At 42.6% G+C, this 22,325-nt stretch overlaps 1 protein-coding gene across 4 annotated transcripts in view; it reads right to left on the bottom strand.

Moving 5' to 3' along the window:
* Positions 1-4,123: 4,123 nt before the first annotated feature.
* Positions 4,124-22,325, bottom strand: part of MATN2 (matrilin 2) — a 169,139-nt gene continuing 150,937 nt past the window's right edge. For 2 of the 4 annotated variants that reach the window (XM_015145762.3, XM_015145764.3), the window contains 7 exons: positions 19,763-19,885; positions 12,568-12,981; positions 9,739-9,891; positions 8,010-8,081; positions 7,167-7,301; positions 6,687-6,785; positions 4,124-4,677 (listed from right to left, as the gene is read on the bottom strand). In XM_015145762.3, the coding sequence (XP_015001248.3) occupies positions 4,622-4,677; positions 6,687-6,785; positions 7,167-7,301; positions 8,010-8,081; positions 9,739-9,891; positions 12,568-12,981; positions 19,763-19,885 (1,052 nt within the window). In that variant the 3' untranslated portion in view covers positions 4,124-4,621. The remainder of the gene's footprint in view (positions 4,678-6,686; positions 6,786-7,166; positions 7,302-8,009; positions 8,082-9,738; positions 9,892-12,567; positions 12,982-19,762; positions 19,886-22,325) is intronic. The other 2 variants (XM_015145763.3, XM_077943891.1) reach the window with 1 other exon arrangement.

The raw sequence follows: 22,325 nt of genomic DNA, 5'->3' as shown, positions 1-22,325 counted from the left end.
GATAGGAAACATTCCTCACTTATTCTGGCCTATGTTACCTTTGATTAAGTGCTCTTAAAACTGCTGTAAGAGAGAAAGTGACACTGACCAGGAAGATCTGGGAAAGTGTAAGGTGACATTTCAATTTTCTTTTCTGATTATAATGAAAGCAGTGTGTCTGGGTAGCTCTAATATTCAGAGGATTGTAGGAAATTCCAGCCAATTGGATTTACTCCATACCTCTGCTGAACTCTTAGATATGGAAATAGAAATCTGAAAGAAGAGGTTGGATATTGTAGAATGTGTTAAGAATTGCAGTTGGTATGGGATGGTGGCAGGAGCAAAAGGAATGCAGAGAAGAAACCAAATTTTAGGCTGATTATGAATACAACTATTAATAGTTGGGTTGTCTGGAAGATAATCATCTGTGTCATGGAAAAGTTTTCCATCCCCTGTCTTCCACCTACCAACTACTACTTAGACTTGCTACTCCCTTCACCTGCAGTGGAATCTGGTTTCCTTCCCCCATTCCTCCCTTTTCTGAGCCGACCTGTGCTTGTTCTGAGGGTCAGCCTAGCACCCAGTCTAAAACAGGTGCTTCTGAGTTACCTTAGAACCTTTTTTCGTGGCATTGATTACCTCTCTCTAACTAAGATTCTGCAGGACAGGGACTCAAGGTATTCAACTTTGTGTCACTTATCAAAAATTAGAGTGGATAATAACTACTAGGGCTTAAACATTTACTTAATTCTCTTATTGATACACTTGTGCCCTTCTAGTTCAGAAGTTTGTTGATAGTAGTTCTTAAATTTCTTATGCATTTACCATTATTTAATTTACTACTGCCTGTTTGCTTCAAAAGATGGTTTAGGGGTGGGAATCTGCCAGATTACTTTCCTCAGGTCAGCAAAGAATTTATTCTGTCCTCGCATTCAATCAACATATACTTAGCTCTAGCACCATCTTTGTGTCCAATACTCTTGGCTGCTAAAGAGTAAAAATATAACAGTTAATACTGAACATTTAAAATGTTTTAGGGCCCAGCACTGTGGCTTACGCCTGTAATCTCAGCACTTAGGGGGGCTGAGGCAGGAGGATCACTTAAGGCCAGGAGTTGGAGACCAGCCTGGGCAATGTAATGAGATCCGTTCTCTATAAAAAAGTTAAAAACAGCCCATTTTGGTGGCACAGGCCTGTGGTGTCAGCTACTCAGGTGCCTGAGGCAGGAGGATTGCTTGAGCCCAAGAGGTTGAGGTTACAGTGAGCTATCATGGTGCCACTTCACTCTAGCCTGGGTGACAGAGCAAGACCCTGTCTCTAAAAATAAATAATGTGGTCGGGTATGTTGGCTCATGCCTGTAATCCCAGCCCTTTGGGAGACTGAGGCTGACTGATCACCTGAGGTCAGGAGTTCAAGACCAGCCTGGCCACATGGCGAAGCCCCGCCTCTACTAGAAATACAAAAGTTAGCCAGGTGTGGTGGCGGGTGCCTGTAATCCCAGCTACTGGGAGGCTGAGGCAGGAGAACTGCTTGAACCCAGGAGGTGGAGGTTGCAGTGAGCCAAGGTCACGCCACTGCACTGTAGCCTAGGTGAAAGAGCGAGACTCCATCTCAAAAAATAAATAATAAAAGTTTTAAGTACCTTACAAAATAGTGTGTATGTTAACTCATTTAGTCCTCTGACCACTCAATATTATTATTAGCCTTATTTTGCAGATTAAATCCAATAAGTGATGAAAATGGAATGCAGAACCCTTACACTGAGATGTACAAGTGGCAGAAACAAGGAAAATTGAGAAATAATATTTTAGACAATCTTCAAGTTAAATATCTTGTATTAATAATCTGTAGATTTTAATGCATTGGTTGGAGGCTTTTTTTTTTTTCCTTTTTTTTGCCATGAGGTTTTTCTTCCCCCAGGAGAAATGTGTTTAATAGCTTAAAAAAAAAAAAAAAAATTCTCATGGCAGAGAGAAAATGTTAGGTTCAAAGGTATTTAATTGCTGAAAAGGAGGAGGCAGTCTTTTGAGCCACTAGGTGGAGCCTGAACACAACAGAGAGTAAAGTAGAATTGAGCCACCTTGGCAGCAATGCCAGAACTGATAGTCATGCACCACCATAATGACTGCATACACAACAGTCATGCACCAGTGATGGACGGCATATACAACAGTGATCCCATAAGATTATAATAAGGCTGAAAAGTTCCTTTTCTGTGTTTAGATAAAACACCATTGTTTTACAGTTGCCTACCGTATTCAGTAACATGATGTACAGGTTTGTAGTCTAGGGGCAATAGGGTATACAACATAGCCTAGGTGTGTAGTGGGATACCCATCTAGGTTTTTCTTTTGTTTGTTTGGTTTTTTTTTTTTTTTTTGACACGGAGTCTTGCTGTGTCCCACAAGCTGGAGTGCAGTGGCCCGATCTCGGCTCACTGCAAGCTCAGCCTCCTGAGTAACTGGGACTACAGGCACCTGCCATCACGCCCAGCTAACTTTTTGTATTTTTGGTAGAAACAGAGTTTCACTGTGTTAGCCAGGATGGTCTCAATCTCTTGACCTCGTGATCCACCCGCCTCAGTCTCCCAAAGTGCTGGGATTACAGGTGTGAGCCACCATGCCCGGCCCCATCTAGGTTTTTCTAAGTGCACTCTGATGTTCACACAATGATGAAATGACCTAACATGACATTTCTCAGGTCGTATCCCATCATTAAGTGATGCATGACTACCTCAAAAGTAATGTCAACCCAAACCAGTATTACTTCCTAATGAAAACTTGTGTTTTCAGGGTCAAATGGATTACTCAAATGTAATATAAACTAAAGGTTTAATACTTTGAATCAAAACTTCTATACCCAGAAAGAATCATGATTTTCAGATAAAGTCGAGGCCTAGGAGATGGTCTTCCAATTCTCCTGCACTGTCCCTTAAGAGGACATTCTAATGGAAATACTTGTCTTTAAATATGTAAACATAAGCTTATTCAACATGTCTTGTTTGTAAAGCATCATTTGGACTCTAAAATACAGTGACTTCCATGGAAAGGATGTCATTTTGGCTATCTTCGTTTCTTATTGAAGCTCCCACTTAGGGTGTTTCTTGCTATAAGTTCCTTCTTGAGTTGATAAAGTTGAAGTCTTTGGCCCTATTCTCACTTCTCTATTTTTCAATTTAGGTATATCCTTTTAGAACATTTCCTATACTTACATATACATATTTACATGTCTTTGAACAACTAGTGACATTTTTGATTTTTTTTAATTTTCAGGAATGGTGTGCTAAACATTTTGTCATTCTTTTAAAAGTCATTTTTGTTTTGAGTTTGACCATGTATTTGTGTAGATGTAGCACATTCTTGTACATGTGGTGTTGTATTTCTGTGGTATGGATTACACCAGAGTTTATCAGTTTCCCTTCTGATGATGTTTAAGTTGTTCTTGTTTTTTGCTTTTACAGAGTCTAGTGACATTCTTATACAGGTCTCTTTGTATGTATGTGCTGAAATCATCTAGTTAGATAACTGAGTGCAGTTGCTAGATTTACAGGGTTGTGTGTATTTTCAGTTTTATGAGATGTCAATAGACTTACTCTACAAAGAATGCCATTTACATTCTTTTTTTTTTTTTTTTTTGAGATGGAGTCTCACTCTGTCGCCCAGGCTGGAGTGCAGTGGCTGGATCTCAGCTCACTGCAAGCTCTGCCTCCTGGGTTTACGCCATTCTCCTGCCTCAGCCTCCCGAGTAGCTGGGACTACAGGCACCCACCACCTTGCTCGGCTAGTTTTTTGTATTTTTTAGTAGAGACGGGGTTTCATCGGGTTAGCCAGGATGGTCTCGATCTCCTGACCTTGTGATCCGCCCGTCTCGGCCTCCCAAAGTGTTGGGATTACAGGCTTGAGCCACCGTGCCCGGCTCCATTTACATTCTTAGAAGAGCCTCACATTTCCACATCCTTACCAACACTTGTTTAAAAAAATCCTCATTTTTGCTAAGCCGATGGGTGAAAAATGGTATTGTTTTAACCTGCATTTTCCTGATTACTAACGAGATTCAGCATTTTTTTCATAGGCATATTGGCCATTTCTCATATATAGATATCTTCCATTTAAAGTTAAACTAAGAATTTTGCACTGAATACCATTCTCTGAAGTGAATTTTAATATTGTATAAAAAATCCAACTTGTTCCACAAGTACATGTCGTATGATTTTATGCATACATCCATATACATATATCAAGGTAAAGTCCAATACAAAAAAACAGCATTTCCTATGGCCAGTGTTCTACAGAAGTAAGACTGTGCAAACTTTATCGTATAGTCAAATGAGATTGCAACACTAAGGCAGGACGAGGCAGAAGCAAGTTGTGTCCACAGTATATTACAAAATGCCTTGCATAGCTTATTCATTCTCACCTGGTAAATTCATCTTAGAATTCTGAAGGATTTTTTTCCTAGATAAATTTATACAAGTTAGTGTCTACTTCTTGTCTTTGTTCTATGGCAAACCAGCCTTCTCAGTACTGATTGTTTTACTTCACAACATTATTGATTTAACAATAGCCTGCGCTTTGGGGCTCTGCACTGCTTTCATTGTAATCCTTGATACAATGACTACAAACGTGTCGCGATTTCTAATCTTCATCTGTATCTCAGGCGATTTTCCAGGGCTTCCATTCTCTGTGTCATTTCTTCTAGTAAATCTCAAATTAAGGAAGATGAAGAATTGTCTATTTTTATTTGCATTTAAATATAACTTGATTTATCCATGTAAAATTTTGGCTTCTGAAATAGAAAAGGTTTTGGGTTTTTTTCCCCCATTTCTGTCGAGTATTTTAAAACCCTGACTTGTAAATTTATAGAATGCATTTAACATTTCTGTTAAGACAAATATTTTGCGTTTTTTTTAAAAACATCATCAAAGCCAGACAGCTCAGTGTGAATTTGTCTTTTTAATTTTAATTTTATTTATTTTTGGTTTTTTTTCCTTCTCTTTTTTTGAGACAGAGTTTCACTCTTGTTGCCCAGGCTGGAGTGCAATGGTGCGATCTTGGCTCACTGCAACCTCCACTTCCAGGATTCAAGTGATTCTCCTGCCTCAGCCTCCCGAGTAGCTGGGATTACAGGCATGCGCCACCACGCCTGGCTAATTTTGTTGTATTTTTAGTAGAGACAGGGTTTCTCCACATTGGCCAGGCTAGTCTCGAACTCCTCACCTCAGGTAATCTGCCTGCCTCGGCCTCCCAAAGTGCTGGGATTACAGGCGTGAGCCACTGCGCCCAGCCTTATTTATTTTATTTATTAATTTTTAGAGACAAGGCCTCCCCATGTTGCCCAGGCTGATCTCGAACTCCTGAGCTCAAGCAAGGCCACCTTGGCCTCCCAGAGTGCTAGGATTACAGGTGTGAGCCACAGCACCCAGCTGCAGTCTTTTTTTTTTTTTTTAATTGTAATTCCACTTCCACTCTTAATGCTTGTAAATTAGTTTGCCATAGCACACTGCTAGGAGCCAGAATTGATAATATTGAGAATGTGGTGAAGAGAAGACAATGAAAGAATTCAACCTTGGAAAGTAAGATACGAAGTCAGAAGCAGAGGGAGATAGGGAGTTTTCACCATGATGCCACATCAGGCCACAGTTTTGAGGAATTCTGACCTATGTAAAAATATACCTTCTTTAGTCTCTTGTGAGTAGAACTTTGGGGTGGGACAGGCAAGCGAGAGGAAAAGGGCATTAGAATAGGTATTGGTCTACCCTGTAAGCTCCTCAATACCCTCTATCTGCCCACTTGAGGGCAGAATGAGAGCCCAGATTCGTCAATGTATATTAACCACTCTCAGGAAGATTATTTCATTTTACTTGAGGGAGCATATTTCCAACTTTCAGAAATGGAATTGCTCTATGCTGTTGTTCCTTATTACATAAGCCCATTGGCACAGAGATAGATAGTTCAGAATTAAGCCATTTCCCTGTAGACTAGTTGATGCACTTGAGATATCAGACAGCTTTAGTACGCTTACTGTAATTTTAAGTTTAGAGCATTTGGCAGGGTGTTCAATATGCAAAAGCACTGAATCCTCTTTTATTATCACCAAGCATTCCTTTCATTTGTAATATTGTTTTAATGAATCACTGGATCCTGCTGTTCCCTTGGTGGAATGTTTCATTTTTTAGAGTGCTGATAAGAGAAGATCTCTGCTGCCAAGGAAAAAAAAAACAATCCCTGTCCTCCAGAAACTACACACACTGAATCCGTATGTGGCTGTGGTGTTCCTTTGGGCTAAAGGAAAAGTTTGGAGTTTAGACTGAGTTTGAAACCTCTTCATTCTACAACACTGTTTGCCTATGCTGTACCTTTGATGCACTTCAGACCTCATTCATGTCCTACATACCCTCCTAGCAGAGAGGGAGTTAGGTCAGTCTCTTTTCCTTACTTTGTATGCTGACCGACAGGCCTTCTTGCTAAGCCCCCTAGAAGGGCCGATGGCAACTAAGTGCTTGACTGTTGCTACTAAGCTTGGCTTGCCCTTGGCTCTCAAACACCTGTCAGGCTGCTTTTTAAAGCAAAAAGCCTTTCCTGGAGTTCACTGTTCTTCGTGACTTCACGGGATTGACTTCAGTTGATAAAACCTACATAGAGTGTGTGTGAAGTTTTGATAATATTCTTTGCATTCCATACAAAAGCCTAATACAAGAAAAGGATATAGCGCTGTGTTAATTTTCTTACTTCTTCATTTGCAAGGTTCTGGAACATTATAAGGTTTTCACATTTGCATTGATCGTGTTTTTCTTCCAAAGGGCTTCCTGAGAAAGCAGATGGAAAGTGTTCACCTCTAGAATCCACCAGACTTCCCAGACACATAATAACAGGAATGAATCAGCATATGGAGGAAACCATAATGAAAGACATGTTCCACTTTTTCCATGCAGCCAGATCCAGTAAAGTAATACCAGGAAAGCGCTGTATATGCTTCCAACACTGGAAGTGGCCCTTACTGTGGATTAGTGAGGAACACTACTCCAGTTTCTTTTAGTTTATGTTTCAGTTCTCATTTTACTTAAGTTCTTTCTTCTCTTTTCCTCTATACCATTTCCTACTTCCTTCTTTCCTTTCCTTCTAAGCTAAGGTTGTTGGCAAGCTGAAAGGCTTAAATTATCTTATAGTAATATTTTACTTGGAATTACCTGAAGGTTTTGTTGAATGAGAAAGCTTTTGTGTAGACCGTAAAAGATTGTCTTCTTCAAACAGGTATCTGTGTTGCACTGCAAAATTAGAACAGGAAAGTAGGTCTCGGATATTTATGGTGACTGGCTCAGATTCTGTAAAGAGAAAGAAAACTGCAATCAAACCTGCTTAACGCTTTTGGTTATAAAACAGCCATCAGCAGAGTAAGGTACTTGGTATTCCTAGCACTTGGTGCCGAGCTTTACTTTGGGACATACTGAAGCAAAAAGACTGTTACCTTCAGTGGAGTAAACATCGTTATTAAAAAAACAAATAAAAAAACAGCAAAAAACCAAAAACAGCCAGGCGCAGTGGCTCATGCCTGTAATCCCAGCACTTTGGGAGGCCAAAGTGGGTGGATCACTTGAGGTCAGGAGTTCAAGACCAGCCTGGCCAACATGGTAAACCCTGTCTCTACTAAAAATACAAAACTAGCCAGGCATGGTGGCAGGCGCCTGTAGTCCCAGCTACTCGGGAGGCTGGGGCAGGAGAATCACTTGAGCCCAGGAGGTGGAGGTTGCATTGAGCCAAAATTGTACCACTGCACTCCAGCCTGGGCAACAGAATGAAACTCTGTCTCAAAACAACAACAACAACAAAAACACTGTCACCTGAAACGATGCTAGTTACCAAATATGGCTTAATGTAAGAGTAAAAGTTAACTATCTTTTTGAGGGAAAAAAGGCCTTAATCATCATAATTTGAACATACTTACATTCACTTCTTTACAACTTTTATCTGGAGGGAAACCATGGTAGAAGCACCCACCAACATTTCTAAAAACACTGCCTTAAAAACTGTACCTGTTGGCTGTTGGACCCTTTTTGGCAGTTCCCCTGCTGGAGAGTCCTGTCTTCCATCGGAGTCTTCTAGAGCTGAGCAGAAAAAGATGACCAAAAGGAGTGACGGTTGTCCACAGGCATGTGTGTGTTCTTCAGGAAGCTGGTCCCAGACCACCTCCTTACCTACCTGCCATAACCTAAGGTCTTTTGGTTTTGTTTGGTAACACCAAAGATTCAAAAAAGCAGTTGATTACCATGATACCTATGACCACTCTAGGGCAATTCTCTCTCGTAAGAGAAGCTTGGACCCCTTAAGTACATCTTACTTAAGAATGCTCCCAAAAAGGTCATGTCTAGAAAGTAGGGCAGAAAAAAAGGTGAAGTTGTTGAGGGATTTTAGTTGCACTGGCAGCAGCTCCACTTGAGGCATTTCAACTTGAATGAAACAATCAAGAGGCAAAACATTCTCTACTCACAGAAATCTGAAAGGCCTTCCCTCCCTGTTACCCCTCATCTCAAGAGTTCTTTCCCTAGAGGGGTAAGACACAGCACCTAGACTAGGATCTAACTGCTGAACCGGGGACATGAGTACAAGGAAAAATGGGCAGAACTGCTATCCGTAAGCATACCTGGCACACTTAGTAAACTGGAGAAAAGCATGCATAACAAAAATCTAAAGTCTAAAGGGCAGTCTAATATTCTGTAAACAAATAGTCCACGCAGAAAGGCATTAATTTTAACAGTGGGCTTGGAAGGACTATGTCCCTTTCCACTTCAATTATAGGTATGTTCTGAAATTGCACCTCAGCTCTCCTGATTTATATAATAATTGATTTTTAGTTAAATGATCATTTCTCTAGGGTGTTTGTGAGGATGAAGCATGCTGGTATGTCAAAACACTTATTACACTGCTTGGCGCAGAGCAAGGGCTCAAACAATGGTAGCTATTATTTTTTTCTTTCCCACCTCCCCTGTTCCCCCCATCTTTCTTTTTTTTTTTTTTTTTTTTTTGAGACAGGGTCTTGCTTTGTCACCCAGGTTGGAGTGCAGTGGCGCAATCATGGCTCACTGAAGCCATGACCTCCAGGACACAAACGATCCTCCCTCCTCAGTCTCCCAAGTAGCTGAGACTACAGGTGTGTGTCATCATGCCTAGCTAATTAAAAAAAATTTTTTTTCAGAGACTTTGTTTCCTAAAGGGTTTTACTTTTGTTGCCCAAACTGGTCTTGAACTCCTGGACTCAAGCAATCCTCCCACCGCAGCCTCCAAAAATGCTTGGGTTACAGGCAGGAGCCATGGTGCCCAGCCCTTCTTTTTGTACTGTTTCTAGGCATTGCTGGTCCTGCCCATGAAGGAGACACTTTTTTTGGTTGAGAATTTATCAGTAAACGGTTTGTATGGGCCGGACATGGTGGCTCATGCTCGTAATCCCAGCACTTTGGGAGGTTGTGGTGGGTGGACCGCTTGAGGTCAGGAGTTCGAGACCAGCCTGGCCAACATGGTGAAACCTCATCTCTACTAAAAATACAAAAATTAGCTGGGTGTGGTGGTGGGTGCCTGTAATCCCAGCTTCTCGGGAGGCTGAAGCATGAGAATCACTTGAACCCAGGAGGCAGAGGTTGTGGTGAGCTGAGATTGTGCCACTGTACTCCAGCTTGGGTGACAGAGTGAGACTCCATCTCAAAAAAAAAAAAAAAAAAAGAGTTCATGCTGCCCTGTCTGCGAAGGTCTTTGCGTAAGCTATAGTACCTTCACAGATGCCTTTCTTGAGTTTTTCACTTATCTCATCCATTGTGCTGAAGTCTTCAGCATAGAAGAGATGCTTGTCTGTTGGCTCAGAGGCAATCTCTTGTAGTTCCTCCTCAATGGCTTTTCCTACCCCAACAGCATACATAGTGATACCTAGGGTGCAGGAAAAATTAAGAGGAAGGTAGTTAGAGTTGTGTTCCCAGGGTCTGGAAGTTGTGTGTACTGCACCCAAAGCCAGTTAGATGTTAAGTGGTATGATTTGAAAGGTGCATGCCAACCTTCCTTTTTACTTTTCTACCATTTTTATTTTTGTCCTGTGAGCAAAAGGGAGGGATCCAAGAGAGAAGTGAGGCATCTGGGAGATGCTGGGGAGCTAAACTACTAACCTGTTCCTCAGCTCTGGGCTGGGCTGTTTAACGAATCTGCAACTTCCCTCTGAATTAGCCTTCTGGATTCATAGAAGTGAGCACTATTTTATGGCTTGCTAAATGGGAATCTCTTCTGGAAGAATTCTAAGAATCAAGTCAATTTATGACCTAATAACCTAGTTTCTACTCAAATGTAAGTGACCTGAGGCCAAGTGAAGCTGCTTTTTGCCCACTTCTCTTAAGACGACACAACCTTGGGAGGAAGTGCTAAGCTGAAAAGGAGAATCTGCAGACCATTGGAAACCCCTAAAGTCAGGAAAAAGAACAAACCCAAGATCAGCCTTAAATTTCAACAGGGATATGCGTTTGCTTCAAAAGCTTTTCTTACACTGATCATTAGACTCCCTTCCCCTATATACTCTTCATTTGAAAGTAAAACACAATAAGAATATGTTCTGCTTGAGTCCAAACATTTTTCAGCACTGATAACTTATTCTAGCTAATTTATTAGACTAGATTCTTAAAAATGTACTTAAAAATGGCTCAAGACAAGGGGCAAGAGTTATGATGCCTTGTTCTGAGTCTGTGTGAGGTCAATAACTAAGTTCAGCATATTTGTCCGGGAGCCCAGTGATTTTATGCATAACTTCCTAAAAAGGATAACTACTATTTTAAGATTCTGTTTGCTATACATAAGAGTAGTTAAATTCATAAGAGGATGTCACCTCATATAAATCTTGTTGATTCAAGAATCAAATAAACATCAGTTTCTCCTACCACCTATCTTTAGGTGATGTGTAGAGACATTTAAATGGAGCAAAGGGTAAGGTAGATTAGTTTCAGTGAGATGAAAGTGCTAACCACTGTCTCTGGAGACCAAGATGCTTCCCCTAATTCTTTTTAAGAATGCAGACTAGGGGGCCTATGAGTTTGACATGAGCTCTAGCAATCTAGGCTAGTGTGAACAGCCAGTTTTACAATCTACCCAGATGATTCAGGGCAGGACAATTTGTGGCTACCACTCTCGGGCTAGAAAAAGAGGAAGGTAGGCAGTATCAATAAAATGACCTCCTTCACAAAGACAGCGAGTGAATGTCGATGTGAACCAGCCTTTCTGTGAGGAGGAATGGAGTTCACCAATGGGACTGCCAGTACTCTCACTCCTTTCTTCATTCACTCAGCAAGTAGTTGTCACACATCTACTATGTGCCAGGCCTGATCTAGGCCCTGGGTCCATAAAGTCTTGGATGAGGCCTTGATCTGTGCATACCTTATTTCCTCTTACAGGACTTGCTAAAGCAGTGTGTCCTCAACAAGTACTTTAAGAAGACAGTTTTTGGCCGGGCGCAGTGGCTCACATCTGTAATCCCAGCACTTTGTGGGGCTGAGGCGGGCGGATCACAAGGTCAGGAGATCGAGACCATCCTGGCTAACACGGTGATACCCCGTCTCTACTAAAAATACAAAAAGTTAGCTGGGCATGGTGGCGGGTGCCTGTAGTCCCAGCTACCTGGGAGGCTGAGGCAGGAGAATAGCATGAACCCGGGAGGCGGAGTTTGCCGTGAGCCGAGATCGCGCCACTGTACTCCAGCCTGGGCAACAGAGCGAGACACCGTCTCAAAAAAAAAAAAAAAAAAAAAAAAAAACAGAGAGAAAAAAAAAAAAGGCAGTTTTTAAACAAACTACTTCACTACTTCAACTTTTCTTATCTCCGTCAAGGAATCTAGAAACTTCACCATAAACTGTCTCTACCAATCATCCTAGCTTCTGGGTTTCCTTTAGCCAAGGGTCATACTCCTCAAGCACGCTTCACATCTGTGCAACTGAAGTTACCCTCAGGTCAGCAAAACCCAGAGAAGAGGCTGGGCTTTACTGAGCAACAAGAGCTTAGAGTCATAATCTCTTCCATCATCTGATTTTCTGAAAAGCTAAATTTGCCTCCTGCAAACACAAGAGTATTATCCATCCTAAGGCTATTGCATTTTCAGAATGTTCGCTTGAAGTATTGGTTAAAAAATACAAGAATATATATACATAATCAGTAAAAGTTCCCATCAGAAACAATTTAACAAGCTCTTCAGTTGATTCTAGAGCAACCAGACCAGTGTTTTGGAACTATTGTATATATATGTCTGTGGTTGAATAGCATGTTCTAGGTGATTCTCACATTGGAGATCACACACTGGCTAGTAAATCAGAGGGAGAGGATACCCGCCTGTGGTCAGCTTAGCCTAACCTTCTAGTCACCAGACTCCTTCCTGAGCACTTTATTTAACTCCTGTGGGGTCCACTTTATTTAAGGCCTCTAGGTGGCAGGGTAGTAAAGATGTATAATGGCAGTTGCCAGGAGGCCTTTCTGCATACTCAAAGAAGCTTCCCCCTATGGCCAGCAGAGACCACTGAGTGAGTTTAAGAAACCTGAACCTTGAGTGGTGTAAACCGCACCTCCACCCCATATTACCATTGGCCTTGGCTTTACTGGCCCACTCGGAGACGTCATCCTGAGCCCGTCCGTCGGTGAACACGATGGCTGCTCTGGGCACCCTTGTGGAAAGGGGCCTGGCCCCTTCTCCTTGGGTAAAACTTCTCTCAAACATGTGTTTCAGGGCCAGCCCAGTCATAGAGCCCTTTCCCATGTATTTCATGTGGGCCACGGCTTTTTTCATGTCTTTGGCTGAGTTGAAGTTTCTCAGGGTAAACTCTGTGCGGACCTGCGTGGAATACTGGAGCAGCCCCACTCGAGCGGCTTTGGGGGAAATCGTCAAGGAATCTATAATTCCAGTGACAAACTGCTTCACGACCTCAAAATTCTCTTCTCCAAGACTCTTGGATCCATCGATCACAAAGACCAGGTCAATTGGGCCTTCAGTGCATTCTATAAAAGGAAAGTTGATAAAAAAAAAGATAAAAAATCATTTATGCCCAAGAGTAGAATAAAATGATGCTTCAATTGGAGGCATAACCACTTTGGGGAACCAGTTTTCTTCTTCTTTAGATAATACACAGGACAGATGAGGTGTTGGGAGGGCCACAAGCAACGATAATTTTCACATATACTTTTATGGTTGGCTTGTCATATTGATAAAAATAGTATTTTTCACAAGCAAAATGGCAGATGTACAATTGTCTAGGAAACCAAGTCTATATTGTACCCTGGAACACTGACAGGTCTGGGAGGAGCTGGGTGTAGAGAACACGGAAGGGTCTAACAATACCCAAAAGACTCCCAGAACTTTACTCCAGGAGGGTGACGTCACCCTAGTGCTGGCATTCTGACAGTCAGTGGAGAAAGAGATTTCTTCAGCTCAGCCATCATCTCTGCCGGGGAGCCTTCCTTGTAACTCAGCTTGTATTGCTTTCTATATACCCCTAACACTACTAATTTATTCAACCAAAAAGTTATTGAGGACCTGCTTTGTACAAGGCAGTGGACGTAGCAGGATTGCAATAGTGACCAAGACACAATTCCTGACACCAAGTTGCATACAATCTAATGTACTCTATATAGTGTTCCACATTGTACAATAATTATTTAATGATGTGCTTCCTCCTCCAGTCTGTGAGTTCCTCTTCAGCAGGGACTGTGTTTCATTCATTTTTGTGCCCCATCCCCCAATACTTGGCACAAAAAACGTGTTCAGTAAATGTGTGGTGACAGACTAAGTGAATGAGGTGATGTTCATTGGGTAGCACACGTGTAAGTACCCTACTGACCTATTAAAGCTGACAAAATAATTATTAGCTTTGGTGCGGTGGCTCACACCTATAATCCCCAGCACTTTGGGAGGCGGAGGCAGGAGGATGGCTTGAGCACAGGAGTTCAAGTACACCCTAGGCAACAGAGTGACTGTCTCTCTTAAAAAAAGAAAAATTAGCTGGGCTAAAAAATTAGCTGGTAATGCATGCCTGTAGCCCTAGCTACTTGGGAGGCTGAGGCAGAAGGATTACTGGAGCCCAAGAATTATAGGTTGCAGTGAGCTATGATTGTGCCACTGCACTCCAGTCCAGGTGACAGAGCAAGACCCTGCATCTCTCTGTAAAAAAACAACAAAAAATTATCACCATAAATTCTTTACATGGAAACTTTTCAGGCTTTTTTTTTTTTTTTTTTTTTTGAGATGGAGTCTTGCTCTGTTGCCCAGGCTGGAGTACAATGGTGTGATCTTGGCTCACTGCAACCTCTACTTCCTGGGTTCAAGTGATTCTCCTGCCTCAGCCTCCCAAGTAGCTGGGATTACAGGCACACGCTACCACACCTGGCTAGTTTTTTTGTATTTTTAGTAGAGACGAGATTTTGCCATGTTGGCTAGGCTGGTCTTGAACTCCTGACCTCAGGTGATTCACCCGCCTTAGCCTCCCAAAGTTCTGGGATTACAGGCATGAGCCACTGTGCCCGGTCTCAGGCAACTATTAATAGATGGTTGATAGTAAGACAGAAATAAAAGCTTTATGTTAAGCAATTTGGGTATGGAGAGGCTTTTTATTATTTAGGACTGCAAAAGAAAAATGGACAGATCCAAAATGGATTATCTCATTTCTTCTTCTTTTTCTTTTTCGAGACAGCGTCTTGCTGTGTCGCCCAGGCTAGAGTACAATGGCGCTTTCTCAGCTTACTGCAACCTCTGCCTCCTGGGTTCAAGCGATTCTCCTGCCTCAGCCTCCCAAGTAGCTGGGATTACAGGCACATGCCACCACGCCTGGCTAATTTTTGTATTTTTAGTAGAGACGGGGTTTCATGATCTTGGCCAAGCTGGTTTCGAACTCCTGACCTTGTGATCCACCCGCCTCGGCCTCCAAGGTGTTGGGATTACAGGTGTAAGCCACTGCGTTGGGCCAGATGATCTCATTTCAAACAATCCACAATCTGTGATAAACATTCTGTTTTATATATCAAGCAACTGTTTAATCTTTCAAAGTGAGGCACAACAATATAAGCATGTAAAGACACACACATGCAAAACCATTTCTGTGCTTGGCCAGTATAACATGCTTAATGTCAGAGAGTGTGTGTGTGTGTGTGTGTGTGTGTGTGTGTGTGTGTGAGAGAGAGAGAGAGAGAGAGAGAGAGAGAGAGAGAGAGAGAAAGCATGTTGGGGGTTTGGGTTCTTCTGTTTCTCCATTAAGTGCTTTTCCTCATCACTCAACCTATCCGATCTTTTATTAATGAAAGAGGAAAAGGCCAACTCAAAGCTTCATTTACATTCATAGTCTGTTCCTAAGTGAACCAAAAAAAGACTCAGGCAGCATGCATGTGGATCTTCAGCAGCATGCTTCAGGCAGCATGCATGTGCATCTTCAGCAGATTTCAAAAATACTGAAATAATTTTCCAGCAGTGAGTCTGTTTTCTCCTCTTTTCTGTACACATTTTTCTTACAGAACAAAACTAGCACTTGCAACCCCCCCACACAGAATGGGGTCCAGAAGCCTTCTCCAGGGAACACAAAACAAGGCAGAGTGGAAAAACATCAGGGAGAGCAGGGCCCGCATATTTGCTTTCAGACACAGAAAGGACAGCCCCACTTGTTAGCTATTTTTTTGCCAGAGGGTAATTCCCACTTTTCTTGGGCATTTTCTTTTTGATAGTTAAGTTGATAAGACTGGAACAGAGCTGTGACTTGCTTTCAGAACATAATTTTCAGAAAGTTCTACAACTTCAGGCATGGATAAGCCCTTTAAAGATCATCTACTCCAGCCTCGCTGTTGCTTACATCTTCTTTTCAACATCCCCACCCAGGGACCATTTGGCCTGGGCCTCAATGCCTCTCCTGTTGAGGAATTGTCACCTTACCACTGAAGCCCCATTTTGGACATTTCTGCTGTTGATGATTACAATAGTGATAATTCTGTTTGTTTGTTTGTTGTTGTTGTTGTTTGAAATGGCATCTCGCTGTCTCGCGCAGGCTGGAGTGCAGAGGCACAATCTTGGCTCACTGCCACCTCCGCCTCCTGGGTTCAAGTGATTCTCCGGCCTCAGCCTCCCAAGTAGCCAGAGCCACTGGCACGTGCTACCACACCTGGCCATTTTTTATATTTTCAGTAGAGGCAGGGTTTCACCATGTTGGCCAGGCTGGTCTTGAACTCCTGACCTCATGTGATCTGCCCACCTCAGCCTCTCAAGGTGCCGGGATTAAAGGCATGAGCCACCGCTCCTGGCCTGTCTGTTGTTTTTTAAATTTAATTTTATTTTAAGTTCTGGGATACATGTGCAGGACATGCAGGTTTGTTACATAGGCAAACGTGTGCCATGGTGGTTTGCTGCACCTATCAGCCCATCACCTAGGTATTAAGCCCCACATGCATTAGCTTTTTATCTTGATGTTCTCACTCCCCTGACTCCCTGCAACAGGCCCCAGTGTGTGTTGTTCCCCTCCCTGTGTCCATGTATTCTCATTGTTCAGCTTGACTTATAAGTGAGAACATGCAGTGTCTGGTTTTCTGTTCCTGTGTTAGTTTGCTGAGGATAATGGCTTCCAATTCCACCCATGTCCCTGCAAAGGACATGATCTCATTTCTTTTCATGGCTGCATAGTCTTCCATGGTGTATATACATCACATGTTCTTTATCCAGTCTATCATTGATGGGCATTTTGGGTTGATTCCATGTCTTTGCTATTGTGAATAGTAATAGTGATCATTTTTTGAGCACTTATGTGTGTCAGCACTGGGCTCAACACCTTTATTTATTTTTTATTAAAAAATTTTTTTTGAGACAGGGTCTCGCTGTGCCACCCAGGCTAGAGTGAAGTGGCACAATCACAACTCACTGTAGCCTCAACCTCCTGCATTCAGGTGATCCTCCCACCTCAGCTTCCCTAGTAGCTGGGACCATAGGCACGTACCACCACAAGCAGCTAATTTTTCTAATTTTTGTAGAGACAGGGTTTCACCATGTTGCCCAGACTGGTCTTGAACTCCTGAGCTCAAGCAATCCTCCCACTGCAGCTTCCCAAGGTGCTGGGATTACAGGCGTGAGCCACCACACCTGGCTGTTCAGCACCTTTGGATACATGATCTCATGTATTCCTTGTGATGGCTTTGTGAGGTATCATCCTCATTTTATAGATGGGGAAACTGGGACTCAGAGAGGTTATATAATTTGGTTTTTTTGTTTTTTTTTTTTTTGAGACAGAGCCCTGCTCTGTCACCATGGCTGGAGTGCAGTGGCATGATCTTGGCTCACTGCAACTTCCATCTCCTGGCCTCAGCCTCTCAAGTAGCTGGGATTATAGGTGCATGCCATCACACCTGGCTAATTTTTGTTTGTTTGTTTATTTATTTATTTTGAGATGGAGTCTTGCTCTGTTGCCCAGGCTGGAGAGCAATGGCGTGATCTCGGCTCACTGCAACCTCTGCCTCCCAGGTTCAAGCAATTCTCCTGCCTCAGCCACTCCAGTAGCTGGGATTATAGATGCGTGCCACCACACCCAGCTAATTTTTATATTTTTAATAGAAACAGGGTTTCGTCATGTTGGCCAGGCTGGTCTCGAACTCCTGGTCTCAGGTGATCTGCCCGCCTTGGCCTCCCAAAGTGCTGGGATTACAGGCGTGAGCCACAGTGCCTGGCTGAGGTTAAATAATTTGACCAAGGTCACACAGGTAGTATGAATCAGAGTTCAAATCCAGATCTGTCTGAGCTGAAGCTTATGTGCTGAACTAATTAGACATGCAGCTTCCCTGGTAGAAAGCTTCTTTGTCCTCGTGCTGAGCTGTAGCTTCTCCCAGTGTCCTTTCTTTCCAGGGTAGGGTGGGGTGGGGTGGGGTATCATACAAATCATGAGTGAGATGACAGTCACGTTGGTATTTAGTACCTCAAAAGTTTTTTTCTTTTCTTTTTTTTTTTTTTTGAGTCGGAGTCTAGCTCTGTCGCCCAGGCTGGAGTGCAGTGGCCAGATCTCAGCTCACTGCAAGCTCCGCCTCCCGGGTTTACGCCATTCTCCTGGCTCAGCCTCCCGAGTAGCTGGGACTACAGGCGCCTGCCACCTCGCCCGGCTAGTTTTTTATATTTTTTAGTAGAGATGGGGTTTCACCGTGTTAACCAGGATGGTCTCGATCTGCTGACCTTGTGATCCGCCCGTCTCGGCCTCCCAAAGTGCTAGGATTACAGGCTTGAGCCACCGCGCCCGGCCCTCAAAAGTTTTTTTCTACAAAGATCCCCAGTTTCCTAATTTTTTTCTGCTTAATACTGAACTTCCTCACAAGATCATGATTCTTATTTCTAAATCGTATTTATCTTATTTTTTTTCTAAAAAATAATACATGCATTTGGAACAAAAAATATTAGAAAAAGGGTGTGTGTGTGTGTGTGTGTGTATAAGGGTATACACATTATATGTGTTATAATGGTATACACACACACGTATATATAGAGAAAGACTGTATGTTAGAGTGTTTTACAAAATATATCGATGGTAACAAACTATAAAAAACATTCAGCACCATGCTTTTTTCACTTAAAATATCTTGGGGATACATCTAGAGCTGCTTGTTGTTTTAACAGCTGCGTCATGTTTTATTACATAGATGTGCCTTAATTTATTCAGCCAGGCTCATGGGTGATCATTTAGCTTGTTTCCAGTTTTTTGCTGCTACAAATAGTGCTGTATAAAATATCCTTGTACATGGCTTTGTAAACATGCACATATCTGTAAGATAAACTTCTAGAAGTGGAACTGGATTCATAACATTGCCAAATTGCCCTCTGAAAGGTTATACCAATTCAGACACCCACTGATCCATTTATCATTCCCTACTACAATATACCTTTGCCAACATAAGGAATCAAACTTTTTGATCTCTGGTAACTAATAGGTTAAAAAAAGGTATCACGGCTTTACTCTCTTACTATATATTTTCCTTCGTTTTTCTTTTATGGCTTTTAAATTTCATGTCATGTTTAGAAAGATCTTCTCTCAGATTATAAAATAATTCTCTCAAGACTCCTTTTGCGGCCGGGCGCGGTGGCTCATGCCTGTAATCCCAGCACTTTGGGAGGCTGAGGCGGGTGGATCACGAGGTCAGGAGAACGAGACCATCCTGGCTAACATGGTGAAACCCCGTCTCTACTAAAAATGCAAAAAATTAACCTGGCAGTGGGCGCCTGTAGTCCCAGCTACTTGGGAGGCTGAGGCAGGAGAATGGTGTGAACCCGGGAGGCAGAGCTTGCAGTGAGCCGAGATCCAGCCACTGCACTCCAGCCTGGGCGACACAGCGAGACTCTGTCTCAAAGAAAAAAAAAAAAAAAAAAAAAAAGGCTCCTTTTGCTCTTTTGTGTGTGTGTGTGTGTGTGTGTGTGTGTGTGTTTTAATGTTTAAACCATTGATCTATCTCTCTTCTCCTAAAGTACCATGCCCAGAACTGAAGGTAATTCTCCAGCCCAGAGCAGAGCACAGCTGTCTCCACCTCCCTCATCCAGACATTGCTGTTCAGCCTATGATCAGCCTAGCCTCTTGGCTGATAATGAATTTACTGTCAATTAAAACTGAAAGTGTTTTCACAGGGGCTGCAGTTAAGCCCTCGCTTCCCCATTCTGTATTTGTGCATATGCATTTATATTTATGGGAGAAGCAGAGGTGACGGACTTGTTGCCTGAAAATACTCCAAAAAGCAGTTGCTCCAAAACCAAATTAAAGCAGAGAGCCAAGTTCAGATCACTTACTCTTGCACCGTCTTCCGTCCTCAGCTAGAACAAATCCCTCTGAGCATTTGCAGCTGTAGGAAATCCCATTATTAACACAAATGTGTTCGCAGCCATGGTGGGTTGATTTGCAGACATCCTTCCCTGAGGAAAATGTAGGGAGTTGAACAATCCCATCAGTGTAGAAATGAGGTGAACTGAATAGTCATGTGAGTAGAGATGGTGGAAGTAATCTCTTTTAAAGAAAATACACCTCTCTTCAAACCTCCTTCATAATGTCTTTTTTAGTCTCATACTCAGGATGGGGAAAAAGCTCCTCTCAGAAAGCTCCAGCTCCCATGAGTCTGAATGGTATGATGGGTGATTAGGTGTCCTTGATTTGCTATCCTATTATTAGATGTGCTTTAGCTTCTAATTTATTTTGCCACAGACATCCCAAACACTCCAGTTCAGATTGTCTAATGAACATTTCTCATGTGTGAGGTAATTTAAACTCTTCGAAGTACTTACAGCCCTTTAGCCCTCACAACACCCTGTGAGAGGAAGAAGACAGGGGTAATTATACTCAAGGTATAAATGAAGAATCAGATCCTCAGAAAGCTTCACTGCTGCCCACGGTCATCTGGCAGGTTGATGACACAGCTGTCTCCCGAGTGCTCCTCCATAGCCTGAGAGCCTATGGCTCTTTCCTGTCATTTGCCCTTAAAAGGAGAGGCCTCACACAAAATTGGAATCAGTGAGTACACATCCCTCTAGGAAGCAGGAATGGTGAAATCTGATTTAGGATCAAATTCCAGAGGTAGAAGTTGTACCTTGTGTACAGTAGCTTCATTTACTGAGCAAAAAATGTGTTGAATGAATAAACAGTGTGTGTGAGTGTGCAGATGTTTGCAGAAAGAAAAGCAAGAGGGCTAGGCGTGGTGGTTCACACCTGTAATCCCAACACTTTGGGAGGCCAACGCAGGCAGATCTCTTGAGCTCAGGTGTTCAAGACCAGCCTGGGCAACATGGTGAAACCACATCTCTACAAAAAATACAAAAATTAACTGGGTGTGGTGGTGCATGCTTGTAGTCCCAGCTACTCAGGAGGCTGAGGTGGGAAGATCGCTTGAGCCCAGGAGGTGGAGGTTATAGTGAGCCAAGATAGTGCCACTGCACTCCAGCCTGGGTGACAGAGTAAGACCCTGTCTCAAAACAAAAACAAACAAAAAGAAAAGCATGAACAAAGCAGCACAGACAGCCACAATGGGCAGAATTATAGAAAAATCCCCACAAGAGGGCCACTGCCGTGTGAAGCTGAACCTGCAGTTGTGAGGGGAATCCCTGCAGAGTCAGGCCAGGGCACCACAGGCATCCTAGGCACCAGTCGTTCACACAGAACTTCTCGGTAAAGGCAGGAGTCCCTCTTCCCGGTGGAAGAAGCGAGGTACTGAGATCCATCCAACCCAGCCTTGCTGGCTTGTGGAATGTCCCCAGTTATCTCAAAGGAGTCTGTGAGAAAATTCCCAAAAATCAACCTCAAAAGCAACTGAACTTATTTTGACTTAATTTAAAAAGGGTCATTTTGCCCACTGGGGCAAAGTGTCACAAAAGCAAGTAGACTTTGTCAACCACCCTTCCCCGCCAAATAGGGAATTACCACCTCAGAATCTCATGGTGGGGAAAAATCCCTGCTCTGTACTCTCCTAACGCCCACCTCACTGAGCTCGTATGACATCCCTCTCTTCCTTTGGGTACTGTGAAGGTTAATCTGATGTGTCACTTTGGCTAGGCTATTGTGCCCAGTTGTTTGGTCAAACACCAGTCTAAATGATGCTGTGAGCTAATTTTTAGATGCAATTAACATTTAATCAGTAGACTTTGAGTAAAGCAGATCAGATTACCCTCCATAATGTAGATGGGCCTCATCCAATCACTTGAAGGCCTAAAGAGAAAAAGACTGAGGTCCTCAGAGGAAAAGGGAATTCTGCATCTAGACTGCCTTCAGACTTGGGCTGCAGCATCAGCTCTTGCCTGGGTCTCCAGGCTGCCTACAGATTTAGAACTTGCCAGTCCCTGACAATTTTGTGAGCCAATCCCTTAAAATCAACCAATGTTTTCCTCTCTCACCATATATATATGTGTGTGTGTGTGTGTGTGTGTGTGTGTGTGTGTGTCCATTTTTCCTGTGGAGATGATATATTAATAGAAGATAGAAACAGACCATAGTATACATATATATATACACACACGTACATATATATGTGTGTATAAATATATCTTCTATGATATATATAAATAGAAGATAGAACAGACTATAGAAGACATGTATATTATATATGTCTTCTATTATATTTATATATAATAGAAGATGAAGATATACATAGAGAAGGTCTGTTTTTCTGGAGAACTCTGGTGAATATACCTTCTAACTAAACTCTCAGAGCCTGTTCTGGATGACCTATAGAAGCAAATGATACAAATAATGGAAAAATAAAATCCACAGGACATCCCTCTGATATGGTTTGGCTGTGTCCCCACCCAAATGTCATCTTGAATTGTAGTTCCCACAATTCCCATGTGTTGTGGGAGGGACCTGGTGGGA

The sequence above is a fragment of the Macaca mulatta genome, chromosome 8 (assembly GCF_049350105.2).
Source record: "Macaca mulatta isolate MMU2019108-1 chromosome 8, T2T-MMU8v2.0, whole genome shotgun sequence".
Classification (NCBI taxonomy): Eukaryota; Metazoa; Chordata; class Mammalia; order Primates; family Cercopithecidae; genus Macaca; species Macaca mulatta.
Note: the sequence above shows the minus strand (reverse complement) of the source record. Positions and strands in the feature narration are given on the sequence as shown.